This window comes from Rhodofomes roseus (genome assembly GCF_022264815.1).
Source record: "Rhodofomes roseus strain CIRM-BRFM 1785 chromosome Unknown C8Q71scaffold_4, whole genome shotgun sequence".
In the NCBI taxonomy this organism is placed as follows: Eukaryota; Fungi; Basidiomycota; class Agaricomycetes; order Polyporales; family Fomitopsidaceae; genus Rhodofomes; species Rhodofomes roseus.
The window spans coordinates 657,180-673,681 of record NW_025952960.1 but is presented as its reverse complement, the minus strand read 5'-3'; the positions used below and the strand labels follow the sequence as shown (position 1 = coordinate 673,681).

The 16,502-nt window shown below is 57.5% G+C and overlaps 7 protein-coding genes across 7 annotated transcripts; 4 read left to right on the top strand and 3 right to left on the bottom strand.

Moving 5' to 3' along the window:
* The first annotated feature begins 57 nt into the window (after positions 1 to 57).
* C8Q71DRAFT_740960 (uncharacterized protein) lies at positions 58 to 1,972 on the top strand. The gene is made up of 3 exons (XM_047922792.1): positions 58 to 1,113; positions 1,184 to 1,631; positions 1,701 to 1,972. The coding sequence occupies exons 1-3, from the start codon at positions 231 to 233 to the stop codon at positions 1,831 to 1,833; spliced, it is 1,464 nt and encodes a 487-aa protein (XP_047782202.1). The 5' UTR covers positions 58 to 230; the 3' UTR covers positions 1,834 to 1,972.
* C8Q71DRAFT_740957 (uncharacterized protein) lies at positions 1,973 to 4,304 on the bottom strand. The gene is made up of 7 exons (XM_047922791.1): positions 3,061 to 4,304; positions 2,908 to 3,010; positions 2,773 to 2,861; positions 2,650 to 2,672; positions 2,434 to 2,597; positions 2,352 to 2,368; positions 1,973 to 2,300 (listed from the first exon to the last, which is right to left on the bottom strand). The coding sequence occupies exons 1-7, from the start codon at positions 4,119 to 4,121 to the stop codon at positions 2,075 to 2,077; spliced, it is 1,683 nt and encodes a 560-aa protein (XP_047782201.1). The 5' UTR covers positions 4,122 to 4,304; the 3' UTR covers positions 1,973 to 2,074.
* C8Q71DRAFT_740938 (BAR domain-containing family protein) lies at positions 4,305 to 5,940 on the top strand. Its single transcript, XM_047922790.1, has 6 exons — positions 4,305 to 4,596; positions 4,653 to 4,713; positions 4,768 to 5,220; positions 5,278 to 5,398; positions 5,451 to 5,581; positions 5,648 to 5,940. The coding sequence occupies exons 1-6, from the start codon at positions 4,443 to 4,445 to the stop codon at positions 5,664 to 5,666; spliced, it is 939 nt and encodes a 312-aa protein (XP_047782200.1). The 5' UTR covers positions 4,305 to 4,442; the 3' UTR covers positions 5,667 to 5,940.
* A 548-nt stretch (positions 5,941 to 6,488) lies between these two features.
* On the bottom strand, positions 6,489 to 7,215 carry C8Q71DRAFT_701945 (uncharacterized protein; the record flags this gene model as incomplete). Its single annotated transcript, XM_047920217.1, has 3 exons — positions 6,489 to 6,662; positions 6,725 to 6,922; positions 6,988 to 7,215. 3 exons carry the CDS (start codon positions 7,213 to 7,215, stop codon positions 6,489 to 6,491), a joined length of 600 nt encoding a protein of 199 aa, XP_047782199.1.
* A 2,138-nt stretch (positions 7,216 to 9,353) lies between these two features.
* On the top strand, positions 9,354 to 11,645 carry C8Q71DRAFT_854603 (alpha/beta-hydrolase; the record flags this gene model as incomplete). The annotated part of the gene is made up of 13 exons (XM_047927075.1): positions 9,354 to 9,570; positions 9,631 to 9,734; positions 9,791 to 9,849; positions 9,906 to 9,960; positions 10,028 to 10,156; positions 10,212 to 10,313; positions 10,365 to 10,386; positions 10,443 to 10,514; positions 10,570 to 10,862; positions 10,924 to 11,210; positions 11,273 to 11,280; positions 11,343 to 11,494; positions 11,550 to 11,645. The coding sequence occupies 13 exons, from the start codon at positions 9,354 to 9,356 to the stop codon at positions 11,643 to 11,645; spliced, it is 1,596 nt and encodes a 531-aa protein (XP_047782198.1).
* An 871-nt stretch (positions 11,646 to 12,516) lies between these two features.
* Positions 12,517 to 13,795, top strand: C8Q71DRAFT_740912 (uncharacterized protein). Its single transcript, XM_047922789.1, has 4 exons — positions 12,517 to 12,676; positions 12,758 to 13,044; positions 13,103 to 13,300; positions 13,370 to 13,795. The coding sequence occupies exons 2-4, from the start codon at positions 12,811 to 12,813 to the stop codon at positions 13,541 to 13,543; spliced, it is 606 nt and encodes a 201-aa protein (XP_047782197.1). The 5' UTR covers positions 12,517 to 12,676; positions 12,758 to 12,810; the 3' UTR covers positions 13,544 to 13,795.
* A 101-nt stretch (positions 13,796 to 13,896) lies between these two features.
* C8Q71DRAFT_846063 (uncharacterized protein) lies at positions 13,897 to 16,244 on the bottom strand. The gene is made up of 4 exons (XM_047926624.1): positions 16,106 to 16,244; positions 15,954 to 16,053; positions 15,482 to 15,744; positions 13,897 to 15,288 (listed from the first exon to the last, which is right to left on the bottom strand). The coding sequence occupies exons 1-4, from the start codon at positions 16,165 to 16,167 to the stop codon at positions 14,013 to 14,015; spliced, it is 1,701 nt and encodes a 566-aa protein (XP_047782196.1). The 5' UTR covers positions 16,168 to 16,244; the 3' UTR covers positions 13,897 to 14,012.
* Between the last annotated feature and the right edge of the window lie 258 nt (positions 16,245 to 16,502).

Sequence of the window (16,502 nt, the reverse complement as noted above, 5' to 3'; positions counted from 1 at the left end):
TGTAGCACTGCCGCATGGCCCTTCAAGCCCTCGACCACTTCAAGCCCTCGACCACTTCAAGCCCTCGACCACTTCAAGCCCTCGACCACTTCAAGCCCTCGACCAAGCCCCCTATGTCTATGGCCCTTCCACCCTCGCGGTGAGTATGCAACGCCGAGCACAGTTGTAGGGTCCTGATATCAAGTAGAGGACGTGATGAAGGTTGCTCGCAGCTCACAAACCTAAAAACCATGTTGATTCAGGACGCATCAACGAGGCCCCATGATTGCGAAACCCCACTGCATCTCGTTCCACGGCTGCCCATCGAGCTCTGCGAGATGGTCATCGATCACATAGCACTCCTCTCCACCCACATATCTTTCGAATTCGAATGGACACGCTTCGAGGCACGTGAATGGCGGATTACGCTCATCGCTTGTGCGCATGCTTGTAAAGGATGGTACGATCGCAGCATGTACCATCTCCAAAGGAACGTATGGCTATCGGATCGCGAGCAAGCTGTATCTCTTTCCAATCACCTTCGCCGACATCATCACCTGGGAGCCGCTATCAGACATGCCATTTTCCCTGAGCCAGCGCCAGGCCTTTACACACTGATCCCCCACTTCACCACCTTCGTACTAATGCTTGCACGGCGGATACCAAATATCACGTCCTTGACCCTAATCAAAGTCATTTGGAAAGCGTCATCCATGCATGCCTATGTCTTCGAGTGTCTCCCAGTGCACTCCACCATAACGCATCTCCGACTCTACAAAGTGATGTTTGAAAAGCCTTCCCAATTCGCATCACTAATCTCGGCCATCCCTAACCTTCGTCACCTCACCTGCGCTTTCACTGGATGCCTAAACAAATACTGGCAGTCACCATCTCGTATGCCGCGCGCGCGTGTATGCGAGATAGTGTTGTTTAACACTGACCACGACGTTGCCAACGTTCTTGCCGAATTCAACTCAATTTCTTCAACGGTGGAGATCTTGTCTTTCCATGCCAGTCACACTGCCAGTGGCAGTGCTTTTCCCGGGCGGGGTCTACTGGTCACGCAAGCAGGCCAAAAACTACTCAATGCATTTGGTGCATCGCTGCGGAGTGTTGAGCTTACAGATAGAGACGGTACGCCTGACTTGTCATTGCGATTTCGCCGCATCAATCCTCTCGACCATTGTTGACTTAACTTGTTCAGGTTGGGCCGAGACTCGGACGTTCAGCCTCTCTCGGCAGTCTAACTTGACAACGTTGGTCGTGACGCACCTTTTCACAAGGTGTCCCAACCTCGCCCGGACCTCTGCAGCTCTCTCGACGATTATCTCCACGTCCATATCCTCAATCCACATCCGCTACACCCACGATCGTCTATGGGCGTTCCGAGAAAATCTGTGGGATCTAGTTCCCCCTTTCGATGAAGAACAAAACAAAGCGAACATTGACGCCGCCCGGAATATCGACGAGATCCTCTCGGGTTCGATCTTTGCAAAGTTCCCCCCGAGCAGTGTTCGTTTCGAACTCGAGTTGATGACCGCCAACGACGCAGATATCGCAGCGGAGCAGAAAGTCGGCGAGGGAAATTGGGAGCGGTTCTTGTCCCAGAACATGCCGCGCGCTGCTGCAAGGGGAATTCTGGACTGCGCACTGTGCGTATCCCGCCTGCTACCACTTGTAGACTACATTTCTCAAGCATCGCAACCTGACATCGCATCTAGGATATTAGTCAAAGAGGCTGTGACAGTCCTGCCGGTAACTTCTTCGCCTTCGAATGTCTGGGCGAAGGAGTACTCAAAGCATATTTTGAATGCGTCTCACGCGAAGGTGGACCCGGCTCCGGAGGCGGATTGAGACGCAGACTTGGACACGAAACTCGAGATACGGATGCACTCGCTACCTAATGCACACTTGTACGCTGATACACCAGCCCATACCCACGCATGAATGATGCTGTTCATCAGACATCGCACCACTAGTCTAGCCCAGCAGTCGCGACAACGATACAGCGTGAATTGACAGTGACCAGATGTCCATATCGATACAGCATTTCTGAGAATAAAGACGGATCGGGGCCAGACAGACAACGAGGGGCCTAGTCCACTTCAGAGTCGAACGCAGCAGACTCTTCCTCCAACTCTCCCTCTGCGTCCGCGTCCGATTCGGCCTCACCCTCTGCATCCGCGTCCGATTCGGCCTCAGCCTCAGCCGCAGCCTCCTTCTCTGCCTGCACGGCCGCGCGGTAAATATCATCCTCGATATAAATGTCAGTTTCCCCTTCGACAGTCGACCCTTGATGACACGCCGCCGCGTGCTTCCACCTGTCACACCGCTCCAGTCAGCACACAACGACACGGTCGGCATCGACCTACCAGTATATCTCCTTGACCTTCACCGCACCAATCGCTATCAGACTCCGCTTCGAAAAAGAGCACGAGGGAGTAGGGGACTGACCTTGGTGGGGACGTCCTTGACGCCCTCGACGGCGACCCACTTCTTGCACTTGTGGCACTTGCCCTGCATGAGCTGCGCCTTCTCGAGCTTGCCGACCGTCGTGCGCTGCACGGTCCGGAAGGCGAGCGGGGGAGAGAAGGGGCGCCCGCTCATTACGGAGATGCCTGCGGGTGGGTCAGCTCGCTCAGAGTGGACGGGTGGGGGTCGTCGGGTTACCGTGCGCGTATTGCATGTGGTAGCTAGAGGTGGGTCAGAGCGTGGTGCGGGATGAAGGTGGGGTACTCTGTGGTTACAGTGAGTATGGAGCGTATGGCGGGCGTAGGATGGTGGACGTACCACTTGAATGCGGAGAACTTCGTAGACAGCCAGAGCCTTTTGCCCTCGCCGCCGCGACTCTTGCTCTCCATACAACACGGGCACAAGCCGACCTGCGCAGGCTGAGCAGCGCATCCTGATAACAGATTGGACACATACCTTCGTCGTGCCTCGTCCCTTCACGAAGCGAGGGGTGTATAGATCGAAGGCGTCGCGCGGTGGGTTGAAAGTGGCGTCGGAGAGGCCTTTGGTCTTCGCATACCTATGGAAGGTCAAGCGGTGTGAAATGTGCGCGACGACTTCTGATCTCACTTAGAGACATGTTCGACTTGGTAGGAACTAACGGCGAAACGTCTATAGAATAAGGGGAATTCCGGATGAAGGGGTATTGAAGGAGGGAATGTGCGCTGAGGGACGAGGGCGGGCTCGTCGGCTTCGTCTGTCGCAGGGTCAGCGGCGGGTCCGGTGAGTTCCTTGGAGGTGCGTTCTTCCGGGTTGGATCTTCGCTTCTTGCGAGCAGGCAGAGCCAGAGACTGCTCGCGTTCAGTGTCCCTTGAGAGCCTCTTGCGGGAACCAGGAGGACGAGTCGGCGCGGAGAACGCAGCAGGCAGAGATTCCGAAGGATAGGCGAGTCTTCGTGCACGAGTGTTGTAACGCAGACCCAGTGCCTCGCGCATAGCGCGTTTGTCGGCGCTGTCCATGATCTTAGATTTTGGCGCAGCAGAGGTAGATGCAGCAGGGGGAGATAATTTTTCAGCGACAGCCTGAGCAGCAGGTGAGCCTCGAACAGATCTAGTGGGAGTACAGGGAGAGGTAGGCATCGAGGAGAGCGCAGACAGAGCTGGAGAGAGTAGCTTAGAAGAGGATCCCGAGGAGCATCCGGGTTCGAAGGAGGTTATTAGTTCTTGAGCGTCCTTGTATGCTAAGAGTGATTGGATCTTCTCAGGTGAAACACGTCCTTTACGAGGTGTGCCAGGCTTGTTGTGGGTTGCACTTCGAGAGAGGGAGCGAACGCCACAACGGTGGACCGGGGATACCGAGGAGCCGACTGCAGCCCAGAGGGCGCTGGGAGACGAGAAGAGGGCCTGAAGAGGGGTGGCAGGTGACGAGCATGAGTTCGAGAACTGGCTGGACGAGAAGCTCAGCGAGAACGGGGGCGTAGAGGAGACGATTGGGTCTTTGAACGGAGAGATGAGGTCGTTCCGCGAGGCCTCATAGAGATACGGGTCAGAGTCCCAGTCCGCGAAGGAGCTGCGCAGGCCAGTGGGGTGGTATACGCCTGGTGAGTAGCTGTATGCGGCCAGAGGCATGGTGGGTCGCGGGTTGGCGTAGGTCGCGTTGAAGGAGCTGTATGAGACGCCGCTTTGGTTCATTTCGCTTGGGATTTGGTTGCTATATGCGCGTCAGGCCAATTCAAATGGACCGCATAGCAAGCAAAAGAAATGAATCGCGCACGTTGAGGGCTCGGGGGGAACAGAACGCGATGGAGAGGATGGTGGTTGCTCGGGAAGAGAGGCGCGTCGCGCGTTCCGCGTGTGGCGACGCGTGTGGCACACCCCCGGTCACCAGGGCAGAGACGGTGCGGGCGACCTCGAACACCGCGTCTGTGCACTGATTGATTGCGGCCTCCTCACGAGTCCTCAGCAAGTGACAGTCTCCCTCCTCTCCTCTCCTCGACACACACTCTCGCCGCCATGGACCAGTGGACAAAGCTCCAGGCTGGCTTCGCCGGCCTCAACATCGGCCAGTCCGCCAACAAGTTCGCAAAGGGCTTCAACACCACCGTCCAGGCGACCAAGGAGCGCATTGGCCAGGTGGCTCCAGACGACATCACCGAACTCCCGCAAGGTAGTCATCTTGCCGACGAGCGCACTCTGCTCGCTGACCTAGCCACGCACCCGCAGAGTACAAGGACCTCGAGGCGCGGGTCGACAACCTCCGCCATGTCCACTACACGCTCCTGAAGTACGTCTCCGCGCGCCCGTGCCCGCCGTCCGCCGCATGACCTGCCCCACACAGAGTAACGAAGGTCTACGAGAGCGAGACGTACGACTACCCGACGCAGATCCAGGAGTCCATCTCCGACCTCGGCACGACCATCGGCCAGGGGCTCACCAACTTCGCCGCACAGAACCTCAAGGGCACCGTGCCCGTGCCCGCGTCCCCGCCCGCGACACCGCCCACCGCCCAGCACAAGACCCTCCCGCACGCGATCGGCCGCGCCGCGACGACCGCCGCGCAGACCCTCCAGACGAGCCCAGTCGCCGGCGAGGACAAGCTCCGCACCGCCCTCGGCGCGTACGCGGGCGCATGGGAGAAGATTGCCGACGCGCGTGTGCAGCAGGACCAGGTGATCCGCGCCCAGTTCCTGCAGCCCTGGCAGACCACCCTCTCGACGAGCATCGCCGTCGCGATGAAGGCCCGCCAGGCCGTCCGTGGGAGCAGGCTCGAGCTCGATTCTGCGAAGCAGGTGTAAGTGCGCTTGTTGCTCGCGGCGCGGGGGTGGGCATGCTGAGCCGTTATCCACAGGTTGAAAACCGCGGGCCCGTCGAGACAAGAGGCTGCCCGGCTGGAGGTCGAGAATGCGGAGGACGACCTCGTGCAGAAGACGGAAGTCGCTATCACGCTGATGAAGGCGGTACTTGATAACGTACGTTGCATTCATAACATACCGTTGGAACTGTTGCTGAGGTAAAGACTAGCCGGAGCCACTGAAGGACCTCCACGAGCTCGCCAAGGCGCAGCTCATCTTCTACGCGACCGCCGCTGAGGCGCTATCAACCGTCCAGGGCGAGCTCGAGGAGCTCAGCGTTGCCGCCGAGGGAGACTACAGGTGCGCGCATCCGCCCCGTCGTCAATGCGAGCGACCTTGCTGACAGCACGTTATGTTTCGTGGCAGGAAGTCGCGGGACCACTGAATGAGAAACGAAATGCGGATGCCACGTTCACGATATTTATACCTGACTGCCATGTTGTCTCATCTACCAGTCCCCTCTGTATGCTGCGCTGACAGACAATCTACTTTTCTGCTCCCTGTCTAAGATGTGAGGCCTGTGAGGCGTCGGCATGCCGGCGCACTGGCTCGCTGGCCTGGACTCCTGATTTAGTAGCCCCCTTTATCCGTCCTTTTATGTGATCTCAATATTCACAGCACTCAATCGCTCAACGATGATCGACCAAGCTATGTTTAGCAATAACCGTGCTTGAACAGATTCCTAGTCCTCGATATCATAACATGACGCCGTATGGAAACGGGTGAGTCGCAGAGCACCGGCCACCGCACTGAAGAATGGGGACAATATGTATCCGCGATGATACATCTCACCACCGCTGCCATTAGTGTGCGCCTCGTTATGCCGCTGGACGAGGGGATCGCCAGACGAAGATGCGACTCCCGCTCCGTAGATATTGCCCTTGTTCCACGTTGTTTGTAACTCCCTCTGAGTACTGTCACTAACAATGGGAGTCCTGCGCGACTAGTACTGGTACTTATCCGCCTGACATGTGCCGTTATGAGAGGCGATCGCACCCCACAAGATTCAACATCGTAGAACAAGAGAACGTCATGGATCATTAACAAACTATTACCGGGCGTAAACAAACGTATTCAACGTAGATTATGCTGAGTATGAAAGTCCGGAAGTCCGTAACATGCAAGTGCGATTAGTGCGAATTGAAAGAAAATGTTAGAGGATGTCCGTCATGAGTCCCATTCGTATCCAATCCGTACCCGTCTGTCCTTAGGCCCGGACGGCATGCACCTTCTGCGCAGTGCAGCTGTCGTACGCGTACGCGCCGTCGTTGTCGCCCGACGCGCTGTACACCAGGACCCAGGCGAGGCTCGGGGTCTGGCAGACCGAGAACGAGTTCGCGTCGCCGTTGACCGCGATGGTGGCGTCGCCATCAGCGTCGGACTGCGATACCAGCCGTCAGCGAAAGGGCACTGGGAGTCGGACTGGCGGGTCGCCGGACTCACCACAGCGCAGTAGGGCGTCTGGCCCGCACCCGCGTTCGCGGAGCCGTTGTTGGTCACCGCGAACTCGACGATGGAGCCCGCGCCGACGGGCATGTCGCTGCCGACCAGGCCCTGGGTCGTCGAGCTCAGCTGCGGGATGAGCGCGCCGCCGTTGAGCTGCCAGCCGTTGAAGTCGCCCGTGGCGTTCTGGTGGATCTCCTGCAGATCGAACACGCGTGAGCATACTGCCTCGCACAACGAGATGGAGGTCGGCGGTGACTTACCTTGAGCCACCAGAGGCCGTCCGACTCGCTGTCCACAAGCGCGAGCACGGCGCCCGTGGCGCTGTCCTGCGCAGAGGGGTCGACGACTTCCAGCTGGAAGTTGTATGTGAGCGAGCTGGAGGAGCCTGCGCCGAGTGCGTTGCAGGGGTCCTGGCGCGCCGAGAGGGCGGCGGGGACGGCGAGGGCGCCGGCGGCGAGGGCGATGGAGATGACGGCAGATGCGAACATAATGACCAAAGTCTTGAAAGTTAGAAGGAAGTTGTAAAGAGGCTTTGGTTGGTTGAAAGTGGGATATCGAAGACGATAGGGAATAAGGCCACAACTGGGCCGTATATATACTTGAGGAGACTAGGGTATACGTGACGTACTGCGACAGCACTTCCGGGAAACCGGTGTGGTTGTTCCTCCTGCCGAGGTGTGTGGCGGCCATAGAGGATGTCGAGAAGCCCATCCTGGGAGCGTGCGACGCCGGTCGGCTGCGCCTGCTGGTGCAGAGATGCGCCGTGGGCGCACTGGTTCGGCGGTCGTTGCCCGTACACGCAGCAGTCGGTTAGTCTTGGCGGTGTGGATCCGTGAAGATCTGAAGGTTAGTTGCATCATCTGCTTCGATGCAGTGCAGCACGTCGGCGTCGCCACCACCGCTGTCAGTCTACTGTGGAGGTCGTACTCGAGTCCTGAGACTTGTTGCTGCAACCCGGCCTCCTTCTGACAGCTGAGCGTACTTACATCTAATTCCTCTAGTCCTTAGGACGGCAACAGCTCGGTACAACACAGTCACTGCGAGGTCCTCGGGAGGTCGGTGCACAGCTTTGTGTCCCCGATCGTGAAGACGGTGCCGCGTGAGGCCGGCAGTGAAACAAGACATACAACCTTCGTAATCGTTTCAGAGGACGCAGGTTTGTACTCACCGGTAGACATGCATGGCCGAGATGAACTTGAAGGGCACTGAGCCGCACCGAGACCTGAGACAAGAGAGATGCCGGGTCACCATAGTGTGGACCTGGTCCACAGGACGCGCGTCGTGTGGCCTGTCAGCGCTTGCAGGTATCGACCCGCGTCGCGATAACGTGACCGCGTCGACACGTCACTATGATTGCGGCCTTCTGCCGCTTTGGATTATTCGCAGTGCTACTGCAATGCTACTGCGTATATCTGTCCAGCCTCTTCCGAGTCACCCTGCGCTGCAGTAGGCCGATTGTAAGAGACGTAGGCTTCGAGTTCTTCGACGACAATCCCTCGTGGTCTTGGATAATAAGTAAGTAACCCAGGTAAGTGTTGCGACCTACCTCATGAGCATAACCATATGGATACGTCAATGCATGCGTCGAGATGTGTCCTCGAGTCGGACAGCCGTCGTAGCAGGCGTGGCATAATTGCTTGCTGCTGGGACTCTGTGGGCTTGATTGCGACACCTCGTCGCCTCTAGATGCCTTCCCAGGACCACACCATGCCTGACCATGAACTCTCGAGCATACATTTTCGGATGCTTCTGATTTGAGAGCATGCACAGCGTGGAAGCTGACCAGAGCAGCTTGCGCCCTTTCGGTGCACGTATGAGGCACCTCTGCGTACATACTAAATGCCCCATTGTCGCTTCGCCTGACTCATCGATTGCGCTAATCCGAGGAGGAGGGGGTCCATATGATTTAGCCACCGGCCGATAGCGCCCGACGCAGAGCGCACTAGCAACGCTCAGCACTGCTGAAGAGGCGGGATCTGGTGGACAAGTGTCGGAGACAATGTAGTGCACAAGTCCAAGCCGGGGCGAGCGACCACACGCAGGTCCGGTATTGGTCGACTGCTCGGTTCCACGTGCACGTCCATGTGCAGATTGTCCTCCTCCCGCTTCTCAGAAGGTATCTCCATGCCTTCTTCATTTCTGGCAGTGGGCCAGCGACGAGAGAAGACAGTCTGTGTGAGTCTTCATTCCCCGCCCTCCGTTCTCCCTGTGTAATGAAGCGCTGACCGCGATAGTAGCCAGCATCGCCGGACGATCAGGTTTTGAACCGGACACGGCTGCGAGCGACGGGATGATCATAGGATGATGGAGGTAGTGGGGATAGCAACGAAGACCGCCTGAAACGTCGTGCGAGGGAATCGTGGGGTCTGTGCGATCGTCTGTGGTCGGTCCCGAGTCGGTCGTCGCCCATGGCCGGTGCACCGCCGCTGCTTCTCTCCATGCATTCCCAGCCAATTTCTGCCCCCGCCACCTGCCCCCATCATCCCCGAAGCATCCGCACCGGGTGGCTCGAGGCGGGTATATTAAGCTCAGGTGCGTCCCGGGCGTGCTCGTTCCCACCCGCCCCTTCGCTCACTCGTCAGCCCAGTCCCCCAGGCCCTTTGCTTGAGCTGAAACCGGCGACCGGATGAGGTTTTCTGCGCTGTCGCGTGTGGCGATCGCGCTTGCGGCGCTCGGCGCGGCGGGCGTCGGCGCGAAGAAGATGATGCCGATGCACAAGCTGCGAGAGCACCAGGAGCGCGCTGCGAGCAAGTGGGCCGCGAGTGTCCAGCCCCGCGCGGACGCGCTCGCAGGCGGCCCGGGCACGGTCAAGAACATCACCTTTTCCAACCCGAAGGCATCAGGTGCGTTTGCGTCCCTACGTCGTATGCGGGGGCTTGGGTCTGAGACCGAGGTGCGTGCAGAGTTCTGGGTGAACGGGTCGAACATCCCGTCTGTGGATTGGGACATCGGTCCGAGCTGGGCAGGCTTGCTCCCGATCAGCAACAAGACGGACGAGACGCGGCAGGTGGGTGTATGCGCACCGCGAGACGTGCGTGCGCATGCGGACTGAGTATATGCTAGTTGTTCTTCTGGTTCTTCCCTCCTGGCCCGCAAGGAAGTCTTGATGATCTCGTGATGTGGTGCGTGCCTCCCTTTCAAATGTGCTGCCGGTGATCCATTGACCTGTAGTCGCCAGGATCAACGGAGGCCCCGGATGCTCGTCCATGGAGGGTGTCTTGCAGGAGAACGGGGTGCGTCTACTGAGTCGTCTTTAGGCTGGGTGGGTACCTAACTGGACTGTGGAATCGGCCGTCACAGCCGTTCCAATGGTCTCACGGACAGGCGAAGCCGACGCCGAACGACTATAGCTGGACCAACCTGTCTAGTATCATATACATTGATCAGCCGGTCGGGGCAGGCTTCTCTCAGGGCACGCCGGACATCGAGGTGTGCTGTCTTTCACATGGTGGTCGTAGCATCCTGAGTGATAGCGTGTTTGCAGGATGAAGACCAGTTGGCGGAGCAGCTCGTTGGCTTCCTGCAGCAATTCCTTGAGGTGTTCTCGGAACTTAAGGGCAAGAACTTCTACACTACCGGGGAGAGCGTGCGTGTTTCTATGGATTTTCGCCCGTCGCGTACTGACGTATGAATAAAGTACGCAGGAACCTACATTCCTTGTGAGTATTTCATGTTGTTCTAAGCGAGTCTTCATGCTCATTTTTTCCGCATATAGACATCGCCAACTACATCTACGAGAATCCGAACGCTCTTGACCTCGACCTCAAGGGCTTCTGGATCTCCGACCGTAAGCGTTCCCATCCTTCCTCTCCTCCCAACTCCTATCTTACGCGCACCTGCAGCCTCGCTCTCCTGGGACGTCGTCCAGGAGCAGATCCCCGCCGTGAGCTTCGTGCACAAGTACGAGCACGTCTTCGCGTTCAACCAGACGTTCCTCGCGTCGCTCGACGCCGCCGCCGCCTCCTGCAACTATGCGGACTACATGGACAAGCACGTCACGTACCCGCCCACGGGCCTGCTGCCCCTCCCCGGCGCGAGCGTCGAGGCGGACCCCGGGTGCGACGTGTGGGACGCGATCTTCGAGGCGGCCCTCGAGGTCAACCCTGCGTTCAACATCTACCGGATCTTCGACACGGTGCGTAACTGCCCTCGTACGGGGGCGAGGTAGTGCTGACGCGATGGGTTGGCGGGGGTAGTGGCCGATCTTGTGGGACGTGCTCGGCTTCCCGGGGTCCTTCCCGGAGACGCAGGTCGCGCCGCTCTACTTCGACCGCGCGGACGTGAAGGCGGCGATACACGCGCCGGCGGACGTCGACTGGGCGGAGTGCTCGGACGTGGACGTCTTCCCGGACGGCGATAACAGCTTGCCGCCGGTGTTTAGTGTGCTCCCGAACGTGATCGAGAAGAGCGAGCGCGCGGTGATCGTGCATGGACTTGCGGACTTTGTGCTGATCAGTGAGGGGACAAGGATTGCGCTGCAGAAGTGAGTGGACGATCGACCATCCACTGGGAGCGTACGCTGACGAGGTGACCGTGCCATTGCAGTATGACCTGTGAGTAACCCAAATTGGTTTCGAGAGTGGTAGCGGGAGTTGCTAACATGAATTTCGCGCAGGGAACGGCATGCAGGGCTTCCAGACGCCGATCGCGAACGACAGCTTCATCGTCGACGGCGTCGGCTCCCTCGGCACAGCTCACTACGAGCGCGGTCTAGCCTACTTCGAGGTCGAGCTCAGTGGGCATATGGTGCCCGAGTTCTCTCCCGTGGTGAGTGCACTGGCTCCGAGGCAGACAGCGAGATGGCTGAATGCGTCGCGTGTAGGCTGCGTACCAAATCATGGAGTATCTGATGGGATTCCGCGCGAACCCGTCGTTCACGGCGCAGGAGAGCGATGTCGCGAGGAGAGCGGAGCTGTAGATTGGCTGTGGTTGTAACGTTGAGTCGCAATACACGATGGACAGGCTCGTTACTGAGCGAAGCGCATAGTGATGTATGTATGAGATAGGAGTTTGTTGCTATCGATGGCTGCAGCAGACATTGACGTGCTGGTAGAATATTCGAGTTCGAGCGCGGCCCAAGTGGTCAGTCAACTTGCAAGTACAGTACGCCACTCGACGCGCGTCGACGCGGTCACGTTATCGCGTCATAGTTCTCAAAGTTGGAGTGCGAGCGCTGAGCGCTGAGCTTCGACTTGATCATCAACGTTGCTTGCCGTCGCTTTGTGGGAACACCATCCACATCTGCGGCTCACACAAACGTCGGTTTCTCCGGTTCAGATAGTCTCTACCTATAGCAAGTACGCGTGCATGGTCCCCTGGGTGAAGGTAAGTAGCATAAATACGTAAGGTAGTAGGCCTTGATCATATCCACTTCCGCACTGTGCTTCCAAATCTCTACGGTTGTTAGTCTCACGGACGAGTGGGCGTCTCTACTCGGAGGACCCAGCGTACGGTGCGTATGTTGGTCACCGGGGGTGTCTTCAAGTTGTTTCAAGACCTCGCTCACTGAGGTGCGCCGAGACCTTCTTGATCGGCAAATGTACTGAGCTGTGCTCGCGAGGAGCTCGCGCGAGGGAAGTCTCCTTGTATGTTATTGCTTTTGGGTGCTGGACTGATGCTGGAATATACAGAGGACGTTAGCAGTCGAGCGACAACCAAACCTACTTATTGAACAACTTGAAGTTATTGGCATGGGTGGACAACTCAGAAGACCAACTGTAATCGTGAGCGACACGGCAGTTGATACTATCATAGGCATACTACGCTGACTTTGTTTCTGCGACCAACAGTCTTCGTTTAAGCACGGGCAGCGCCCCCCACAGCAGCGTGCTTCTGCTCCACCAGCCATGCTGCATCCTCACAGGACGGCCTTTTGGTGGTCCTATATGGCTGTCTTCAGCCTCGCTAGGAGGTACATGTCCTCCGAGCGCACTGCCTACTACATCACGGGTTGGTGTCATTGAATTCTCTCGGGTATATATACGCTGTGTGTCAGACCGCTCATCCTCCATCGCCAACGACCTCCAGCAGTTTCGTGTCGACAGATTCTCTAATACTCCTCACTTCCGAAGATATCGCTCATCATGTTTGTTTCCGCCGCTCTCCCCGCTGCTCTAGTGGCTGGCGTTCTCGCCTCCCCCGCGGCCGCTGCTTTGTCGGCTCGTCAAGACCCCTGCACCGCCCTCGGCGCGGGCGCATCCAGCTCGCTCACGTACACCTTCCAGCTGGAGGTCGCCAACGCCTCTGCGACCGACAGCGCCGCCAGCGGCACGCTCGCGCTCATGAACGGTAGCTCAGACGGCCTGTGGTGGTTGAAGGTGCGGTAGCCTCATTGGTCGCCATTCTGTAGCTAGCTCATTGCCCTTCGTGATCTAGGAGATCCAGCAGAACAGCACGGGGACGTTCTCGGGCTGGACGCTTCAGTCCGGCGCCCTCATTCCGACGCTGAGCTCGAATGACAGCGGTTTGGTTGGTAGTGACATGCCTGTCCCTTCAGGTTCCATCATCCAGTTTGCGGTGACGAACAACGGCTCCGCCAACGCTGGCGCGGGCCAGACGCCCTACTGCGCTGTGGTAAGTGTTATGTTCGTCGGCAAATGAGTTTGGAATTCAAGCTGATTGTAAAACACGACGATTCTACAGTCGGACGCCGGTGGACAGGCTGCTCTTGCTGTCAACGGCGATGCGAACTCGTTTGCGGTGTGCCAGGCGCCGAGCCTTGACTGGGTTCTGGTGTACGCTGCATCGAGCGACAACAACGGCACTTACACATTCGATACCTGCGAGCAGCACTACATATACCTTACCCAGGCCTAAATCAGATACGCTAGGGACTTCGTCAGGACTTCAGGACTTTCATCCAAGTAGTAGCCTACGTTGAATGTGTGCGCTATTACTGAGTGTTGCTACTAGTAGTACTGTAGTACCTACTACTGCTCACGGCGATGATGATGTACTTGATGGTCCCACTGAGTTCCAGAGATGTCTTTCATCGACTCGCGACTCGCACAAACCGGGTGCTACGACCGCCTGAGACCTGCGAGAGACAAGTGCATAGACACATACGAGACATATTCAGACTCAGAGAGGAGAATGTAGCACCTGCCTTGATCAGATGCGGATGGGTCCCACAATGCGGAGAGTGTAGCATAGACTGTTCAGTCAGCAAATACCGTGCACTTCAGGAAACATTGTTGTCTAGGCGTCTAGAAAACATCTGTAGACATACAGCGAGGCCTCTAAGTTTGGAGGTAGATTTTAGGTTTTTCGAGTTTACACAAGAGTTTTACGGGAGAGTGAAATACAAGCTACGAGACTCGCTGCCATGGCCGACGGTAACGATCACCGTCTGCCCAGATACGACTGCCTTTGTGATATTGGACTGCTCTCCCAGCGGCGACCCGGAAACCACTAACCGCTTTCCTAACCTCGGGAAGCCATGCTCGAGGAAATGCCTCAAGTCGGCAGCGCATGTTGAGCCGTCACGGAAAACAATCACGACTAGGAAGTCATCTGCAGTCTGACTGAGGCCGCCGTATTCCACCGGAACACCCTGCACGTTGTGGCTGATCGTCTCCATCCGCCGCTGGCTGCCAGTCGCGGGGTCGAGGGCAACTACGTACCCGAACTTGTCGGACTTGTCGCCGTCGCCATTGTCATGCCGCCCGAAAGCGACGATGACGTCTAGCGCAGCGACGTACCGAACGGTGTGCACCCAGCCTCCGAGCTCCGCGTGCCACCGGATAGTCATGGTCTCCACGTCGATGGCGTAGATCGACGTCTGGCAGGCGGACTGCACCGGTAGCACGTTACCGTCCGCCTCGTAGACGGCGAGCAAGAACGCCGTCTCGTCCAGAGGCGCACTGCACGTCGGGTAGATCTGATCGCCGTCCTCGATTCCGACAGCGAGCGTGAAGCTCGCGTCTGGCTCCGGGGACTTCGGAACGTCCGCCCCGCGCCAGCATAGGACCTCCATCTTGTTACCCCATGACTCAGAGGACGTCGCAAAGATATCCCCGTTCGGCCGGACGTGGACGGGCAGTAGTATACCTCCGTTCGTGTTGTTTCGCACCTGCTCGCGAGCCTGGAGGCGTGCGGGAAGGTTGACACTACCGAGGACACCGCCATCCCCTACCACGTCGCAGAGCAAGATCTTGGTCAGGCCATGGGGTGGGAAGCGTTCGTTGTCTTCTGCGGTGTCGACCAGGATCTTGCCGTCGGCGTACAGGAGGTCGTCCTCTAGCAGGGCGCCGTACAACTCTAGCTTGCGGACGAGCCGACCGTCGATGAGGCTGAAGACGAGGAGGGAAGGCAACCCATCTTCCCCATCGCCATGGGCGACGATGATGATGAGGTTGCGTTCAGTGTCGAAGATGGGGTCAAGATGATACGGCATAGCTACTAGTAGTAGTATGAACTGGGCGAGGGTCGCGATATGCTCGAGGCGACCGTGCGGGCCACCTGTCCGCCAGATATCGACACTGGCTGTGCTGAAGATGAGCACATACGGCCCATGAACGTAGAACACCTCTACGCTGCCCTCGGGAGTCAGGGGCTGCGGGCTGGTTGAAGGCATATGATGCTGCTAGATAGTTGGCTGAACAGAGAGCATCAGCCCAATCATGCGTGAACTCAACACAGTGTCTCACACTTTCTGCAGAAATCAAGCAAGGTAGAATAGTTGTAGTGAGAGGTGCGTTCGAACACTTGTGAGGCGCAGAGGAGCTATGAGCTCTTGACTCGGAGACTATATACCTATCCTGCGTTGCGATCGCCGGCGTCTTCAGCCTGTCAACAGCTGTTGTAATTTGTATGATGGTCCATGGATTGCACGACGTCTGATGTATTCTCTCGGGGAGCGCGGGCCCGAGATGACCACCGACCACTGCCTGTGACGATTGAATGCGGCGGACTCGGTGATCGTCGATTCGTTGGCTTCGGTTACTTGCACTGGCATCCGAGTCCCGAAGTTGCAGTAGGGCGACCGATGCGGCATATGACGAGTGCTTTGGCCAGTCCTAGAGCCCTGGAAGACAGACTCGGCGGAAACAACTTGAATACGGGTGCCAGGAAGCAATCACAACTGTTTGGTTCTTGCATAGGCTACCCCCTACTACTATATGTCTGTCGTCACGTTGCGAGTCAGCATTACTAGTAAGTGTGAAACTTCTGGTGTCCCAGCACGATTTGTAACCTCTTGCATGTGCTTCCTCCTGTGTTCGCTTACCTTATCCGTGACATACGACCACGTAAATATCATCTCACTTTGCCATCCAGCGTGAAGCTGTGGGCGCTGTTTGGGCGCCTCGCAATGTTCAATCGGTCTCCTGGAAGGAACCATTGAATGCACGGCACGTTCACAACCTCGTGAAGCCGCACCTCTGTAATCGCCAGCACAGAGACGAAGAACTTGCTCTCAGTGGTCTTCGCAGCAATGTCATGGAACAACGCGAGACAACGCGTCGCGCATCAAGTCGACACGGTCACGTTATCGCGAGGCGCTGAGTGGTGTGGAAGATGGACCAGGAAAATGGCCACGTCGGCGATGTCGTTCGAACCTCACACTGACAATTACATACACTGGTGACGCCACGTCGTCTCTCGTTTGCGACCCGATCTTTCGTCAATGATACTCATCTACCTCATCATACCGCCATTACTTCTGGGTGGTCATTGATGACTTGAAGCCTTTGCTCGCGGCTCGCTACAATAAACCCAGATCATGATCAGCCTAGGTGCGACTCTGGCTGATCTTGACCACTGCTCCTTGATGGCC